The 7,585-nt window shown below is 36.9% G+C and overlaps 1 protein-coding gene across 1 annotated transcript in view; it reads right to left on the bottom strand.

Annotated features, from left to right (window-relative positions):
• Positions 1–6: 6 nt before the first annotated feature.
• LOC117798878 (cell growth regulator with RING finger domain protein 1-like) overlaps positions 7–7,585 on the bottom strand; it is a 10,378-nt gene continuing 2,799 nt past the window's right edge. Inside the window, exons 2-3 of the mRNA XM_034651337.1 lie at positions 3,141–3,318; positions 7–2,981 (exon numbers count right to left, since the gene is read on the bottom strand). Of these exons, the coding sequence (XP_034507228.1) occupies positions 2,798–2,981; positions 3,141–3,318 (362 nt within the window). The 3' untranslated portion in view covers positions 7–2,797. The remainder of the gene's footprint in view (positions 2,982–3,140; positions 3,319–7,585) is intronic.

The following is a 7,585-nucleotide window of genomic DNA, read 5'->3' as shown; positions in this document are numbered from 1 at the left end:
ACACACACACACACACACAGGCAAAAAACAGTGCCAATAATGAAAATGTCAACAATTAACAATATGAGATCTGGGTAAAAGGTATAGGGGTGTTCTTTTGTTTCTCTATTTTTGCAAGTTTCTAAAATTGTGTCCAAATGAAAAGTCTAAAGAAAGAATCCTACCATGGTTGTAAACATAATGCTCTTTAGGGCTCTATAAAGATTTAATAATTTGGCAATGGCTTCAGAAGGTTGTAATACTGAACCAAAATGACAGGACTGGTAGAAGAGAGTAATATTATCACCTCACACAAACAATCCTGCCATTCAAGTTAGTATTAAAAGCTTCGGAAGCTACTAGCATGCTAGTTATAAATATGTATGTACGTGTATATGTCTACATATATAAATTTATATGTAGCTATAGATATATATGTGATATAGAAAAGATGCTCAAAATATACTAAATGAAAATAGGTCACAAAATAGTACATATAATTCAATCCTGTTTTTGTTTAAAAATTACATATATAAAGGTCTGCAAAGATACAAATATTCACAGTGGTTAACTTTGGATGATAGAATATAGGTGATTGTGTATTTTTCATTTTGACTTATCTAGATTTTCTATTTTCTGCCACAAACATGTATTACTTGAGTAATAGGGAAAATATAATTGAGTAAAATGAAAAAAATGTCAAAATCAAAATAATGCAGTAACAACCCCCACTTCTACCTAAAATAACAAACTGACTACACTAGCAAAATGTAATTTTTACTGTTACAACAGGAATGGTAGAGTTTAATGTTTTTTTCTTCCGATTTAGACTCTGACCCCCAGAGAAAATATTGAAAAACCAAATGCTCGGTTTGCTTTTAAAATTCAGAACAGAGAACATTAATACAAACCATGCTAAAAATATGCTTTAATTCCGACTTAGGCCCAGTCTCAGTGATAAGAGATGGAGAAGAAAGATTTAACAGGAATAAAGGGAGGGCGCCAGCTGATGAGAAGAAAAGACCCAGAGAAGGAGACTTTAAAAGGAAAAGAGAAAATGCCTATTAACCCCTGAGGGCCGGCCACCCCAGCTCCCCCGTGGGAATGCACCCGCCACAACTACAGCTGGGCCATGTCGTCCTCATTCCAGTCAGATCCGGGGGCTGTGAACAAATCTTTCCCTGTTTATAGTGCCATTGACATACACACTGGAAAGTGGTTAAAATGGTAAATTTTATGTTATATATATTTTAACACACATACACACACAGGTGTGCACGCATGTGCCCCTCTGTTTAGACTGAGGAAGAAAGTCAGAAAACAAAGAAGACTCTGGGTACCTTAAATAGATAAGATCAACCTCAGTGAGGGGGAAAGAAGCCAAAAGGGGAGAATGGGAGGAAGGTGACAGATCTGACCTTTTTGTTTTGAAGGAAAGGAAGGAAGGAAGGGAGCTTAGAAGACACGGGTGACATGGTGGTGACAGAGGATTACCTTGCTGGGGTGGGTGGGGTAAAGAACAGAGGCTGGAAATATGAAACATCAACCTAACAGTACTTATTGATCTTCAACTGAACAGGGTGAGGGGGAAGAAGGGAGGAGGGGGAGGGAACAAGAGATTGTTGTCAAGCTCTATGAGGCTCACTAACATTGCTCGGTATGACTTTGGGTTGTTGGGGTTTTTTTCACTTATCATGTTTATTGAGCACCTATTAAGTTCCAAGACTGTGTTAGGTTATGGAAGTATACTGTTTTTAGTATAACTTATTTGGAAAAAACAAATTGACTTTAGCTCAATGGAATTTCAATTTGGTAACATTAAAACCCCAGATTGTGTATGAGCAGGGTCTAGATTTCCCAATAAGTGTCTGCACTTTCCAAATGCAAGAAAATGTACACTTGTTTCAAGGAGATATTCTATTAAAATTTTTTTTTCCTAAGGTACTGATACAGGACGACAGAGGCTTAGTGGTTCCATCTCTTCCTGAATGACTGGGAGTTTTCTTCAGACTCCCATTTCAGTCTCTAAGAAGAGTATTTGCCCTAACACACAAGGTTGTTAGAAGGAATAAATAAGTTAATGTTTGCAAATGTACTATATATATTATGAAGTATCATGAAAATGTTACCATATCTTTATAATAAACATATCGACATCATGCACTTCAGAAAAGTAGGAAATTGGGTATAAGGGCATTCTTACCATGAAACAGTTTCGCCAAAAGTTTATTTCATGTATAAGCTTCTACCATACTTAGAGGAATGTCAGGACTCAGGTCCTCTTAGATCCCTAAGATGCTTTTATCTTACTAATAGGGACAAACTATCAGACTAAAGAAATAATGAGCACATCATGAGAAAAGGAGATTACTATAATTACTGAAAATACAGGGATCAAACACATAGAAGATGTAGGTGCTGCAAGGGCTATGATGGAAACAAGCATGTAAAGAAAAGAGGGTCTTAAAACTGAGCACTTCAGATGATTATAATGCGTATTCATTCAGTGCTAAAAATGCTAAGAATAAAATGCTTCCCAAAGGATATCCAGCAAACATGACAGAATACAGAATGATAAAATTAACTAATTCAACTATAACATACCTTTTGTTTTCTAACTAATATCATATTCTTGTAACTCATATGGGAAAGAAGTCATACTCTGAAGAAGCTGTTACATGTATAATAATCACACAGGTGTACTTCCCAGGTATTCCTTTTCCAAGAAAAAATGTGTCTGGGCCAAATGTATATCCTCAGACATTAAAATAAGATTTCTTCTATTCACCAAATAATTACAACCCATCACCCAAATCACTTAAAGGAATGCTTCCAGAATTTTAAAATTACTTACAATATCGTAAATTTCGCGGTCATCCTCATCAGCGAGGGTCAACAGTGCTACCAATGGATAGCGAGATCTGGGCACTGTACCAAAGTCTTCAATTTTAGTATCTCTTGGTAACTGGCAATATATTTCTTCTTTGCTGTCCTTTTTAATACTTTTTGAAAATGTAAAGGTAAATTGCCACTATGATCAAAAATATAATAATACACCAAAGGTGATCAATAATAACTTAGCAAATACTTTATTTTATCCATAAAAGAGTCTAATGTCTAAAATTTTCATTTGTTAAAGGATATATCAGATAAAAGGATACAAATACTGTTCTTGATAGAGGTATTCACTATACAGAGCATCTTCCAGGGCTTGGGGAGTGCTTATTCGGAAGCAGTAAAAGTGCTTCTGCAGAGCTTCATATAATTTCTGAACACTGCACCCCCAGTAGCATGTCAGGAGGCTATCTTCAAGGCAATCTGTTGTCAAAGTTATGCCAGCTGTAGAAAACAAAGAAGAGAAGAAGACAAAGAGAAGAAAATTACCTAATGCAATTTCTCATACAATTACACAGTGAATAACAAAAGCTTCATTTGGAGGCTGGCCAGGCTGATGACAGTTATAGGAACTCATTAAAGGGTACGTGCCTGTAAATGAAGGAACTGGGCCCTAAACAAGCGATAGAAAAACCTCAACATCACACAGTTTTGAAGCACTATCAGTAAACTCTTATTATTTACACATTTACACTTGGAAATCACCAAGTTAGTTTTTCGTGTGTGACTTAGAGACTTCTCCCACACAGAGTTTAAAAACTGAAATATAGTTCACTATTGATAACCTACCACTCTAACAGCATATAAGATCCTAACTACAAGAAACAGTAGAGCTGTCTCCAAAAGTGGAATACGCAACCTTGACCTGTAAGAAACAGAGCAGGACTGTCTCTGAAAGTGGATAGACTAACTCACAGGGTCCACAAGGTGATCACTGGAGTAGAAAAAATATGAAAAAGAAATCAAGCCTTACTAATATCAATATACACATTAACAACATTAATATATACTGTTGTCACACAGTTAGTGTCCTACGTAATATGTAAAACACCCCAAGGAAAGAGTAGGAATTCCAAAACATGAAGGGCTTAATAGCAATGCCCTCATTCATTTATTTGTTTTCAGCATAATAAAACGTATTACAATTTAAGTAAACCTGATTAAGTGGAAAAATAAATTATAAGTGGACATACAGATCATATTTTTTACCTATTTATTAAACACTCACATAGTACTATTACCACCCATAAGATTTTTCCCCTTGCTCATGGCAGTTGTAGCAATGTCAAGTTCAAGGGTAGCAACATCTAGGGTCTTATACCTCTGGCAGTGGAAACGGTAGCATCTAGTGCTCAGTGGCAGTGGTGGACTTGCAAGACCAAAAGTACACGGTCTGGGGCGCTGCTCCTGGCTGAACAGCCTCGGTCTCTGATTCTGGGTCTCCAAACCTATGTAATTCTGTAAGCTATCCAGTATCCTTTGATTGCAGTCATTTCTGTTATTTACTAATAGAAATTCTGATGGATACATTATGAAGTTTTAAAAAGGTGATCAGGGGCACCTGGGTGGCTCAGATGGTTGAGCGTCTGCCTTCGGCTCAGGTCATGATCTCCAGGTCCTGGGATTGAGCCTCACGTTGGGCTCCTGGCTTAGAGGGGAGTCTGCTTCTCCCTCTCCCTCTGTCTCTCCCCTGTACATGCTCTCTATCTCTCTGTCTCAAATGAATTAAAAAAAATCTTAAAAAAAAAAAAGAATATTCCTTAAAAAAATAAATAAAAATGTGATCAATGGGGTGGCTGGGTGGCTCAATTAGTTGGGTGTCTGACTCTTGATTTCGGCTCAGGTCATGATCTCAGGGTCGTGGGATGGAGCCCTTAATTGAGCTCTGCACTCAGAGGGGATTCTGCTTGAGATTTTCTCTCTCTCCCTCTCCCTCTGCCACTGCCCCCACACTCACTCTCTCTCTCTCTCAAATAAATAAATGAATCTTTAAAAAAATATATAAATCATCCCTTTAAAAAAAAATAAAAAGGTGATCAAGAATATGTGTTACAAGGATACACACACACACAAGCAGATGCTCTACAGGATATCAAAAATTCAGTTTTTTACTTTTCTCCTCCGTAGTTAGTAGTATGTACATAGAGTTTCAGATTTGGAGAACGCATAGTAGCAGTGAGATAGGATAATTTCCAATCATAGTTAAGCAAAACGTTTAATTGTCAGGAACTCTGCAATAGGTAATTGGAACAGAATTTGATTTCAAAGTTTTATATGATTGCAATCATCAGGTATTATTCAAGAATGGGAAATTTAATTAGTTATTATTTTTCAATTAGCTATTAAATAGCTAAAGAAAGACACTCCATCAATACAAATTTAAATATATATTTATATACTTTTAATATACAGCTATTATGTTAATTGGTATATTATATACTAAAACATTAATATGTCATGTTCATATATACTATTTATATTATGTTACATAACAATGTTTATACATTTAAAGTTAATATACATATTAAAAATCATAGGTCCTTTTCTCTACGTCACCACAGAACCATACAACATGAGGTAAGGAAAAAAAGCTGAAGTAGATATGAAAAGGAGAAATAGAAAAGGCATATAAAAGAAAGTGGAAAAAGAAAAAAAGGAACCCAGAAAATGATTTCTTAATATCCTTGGCAGAAATGTGAAAATGTGGAAAGATGTTATGTATGGAGCTCTAGTTATATCAAAATGCTGGAATCCACCCAAATGTCCAACAATAGGGGATTCAATGAATAAAATATGAAATATTCTATAATGAAGTATTCTGGAGCTCTTAAAAAAGAACTGAGGCATGGCAAAATATCTGCATATGCGACTGTGGGATGATCTTCAGAATACATACAAATGAAAAAAGCAAGATGAAGGCAAGTATATAGCATATTCCTGTTTACCTCACAGGAGGGATATCCATATCTACATGGTTGTTTACACCAAAAAAGAACCATGGAAGGGTAAGCCCTAAAACATGTTAAACTACCTAGTTTATCTGCTCTGTAAAAAGCATCAGAGTTCCAGAGATTCAGAGCTGCCTAAAAGGCTTGTTTACAGACTGCATATACGTGACTGAAGTGGGGCGAGTGTCAGAGACTACTGACAACTGGAGATCAGACTTCAACAGGGTATGCCTCTGAAATTAACATTGTAAGTTAATGAGAAGCGAGAATACAATCTATAAATTCTACTCTCCACAATCTCTCCTACACTCGTCCATGGCATAGACTGAGAAGAGAATGCACTGATTTACACTAACTGATGACAGTACAAATCCCCCCAGGCAAAACTGTTCTCCCTTTTGTTTTTCCCACTTCTTCTGCAGACAGTTCTCATTCTTACATTTTCTCAGTCTTCTAAAATTCAGTGCAAACACAATGCCATCTCAGATCAACAGCAATAGCAGACTTGGAACACAGCCTTAAACCAGAAAATTCAAAACTGAAAGTAACTGAAAGAGCACGGGGGTGATTTCCCTCAACCTGCCCTACGTGCCTAGCTGTAACAGCCAAATAAAACCCTGCGTAAGAGACAGCCGTGAAAAAACTTGCAAAAAAAAAAAATGACTACAGTCAAAGAGTTGAGGCATTAAAAAAAGGAGAAACGATAGAGCAGAAAAGCCACAGATTTTCTTGAGGAGAATCCCTGAGGAAGAAGAAATAATGTCCAAAGTGACCATGCATGAGGATAATAAATCCAGAGTATTGCGAGATGAAAATTTTACATTGTAGAGAAGAAAATGCTACATGTGTCATTTTGTCTAACCCTTTTACCTTTGTTAGGTCTCACCAGGGTGAATAGGCCAAAATATAAGAAAGCTGTTACAAAGGGACAGAAGAATTTCTGAACCAAATGAATTAAACTCAACTAGCATATCCTGAGTACTTCCTCTCAATTTCAGTAGAGCCTTTTACATTGGGGACATGGAAATATCATAAATCCAAATCCAGTATTACCATATAACAACAAAAGAAATCCCAACAATCCACCCATAGTAAAGAGAACTAAATGACTAAGATTAAAATTGATTTTCTTATTCATTTTCAAGTAAATCAGGTCTCCAGATATTCTCCTTCCCTCCCTCATGCCAGGCACCTTGGGTACAGTGGTGAAAAAAGACCTAGATTTTTAAACTACCTACACATCTAATGAAATAACCTTTTAAAATGTCACAATTATTGCTCAGAATATTATTTTAATGTCTTGGTTAGACATCTTTAATGATATACACTGTTACACAGTTTAAACAAATGAATTTTATTCTGCCAAATGTAATTCCCACCAAAATCCTTCTCCTTATTTACCCACAGAAGACAGATAATGAGTGATAGGCACTGGTATTTTAAAGATTTTATTTATCTGAGAGGGAGAGAGAGAGAGGGAGGGAGCATGAGGTGGGGAAGGGCAAAGGGAGATGGAGAAGCAGACTCCCCACTGAACAGGGAGCCCAACTCGGGGCTTGATTCCAGGACCCCGAGATCATAACCTAAGCTGAAGGCAGACACCTAACAGACCGAGCCACCCAGACACACTGGCATTGGTATTTTAAAAATTAAAAGACTTCAGGGGCGCCTGGGTGGCACAGCGGTTAAGCCTCTGCCTTCGGCTCAGGGCGTGATCCTAGCATTATGGGATCGAGCCCCACATCAGGCTCCTCCGCTATGAG

Source organism: Ailuropoda melanoleuca, unplaced genomic scaffold, assembly GCF_002007445.2.
Source record: "Ailuropoda melanoleuca isolate Jingjing unplaced genomic scaffold, ASM200744v2 unplaced-scaffold3687, whole genome shotgun sequence".
NCBI lineage: Eukaryota > Metazoa > Chordata > Mammalia > Carnivora > Ursidae > Ailuropoda > Ailuropoda melanoleuca.
Note: the sequence above shows the minus strand (reverse complement) of the source record. Positions and strands in the feature narration are given on the sequence as shown.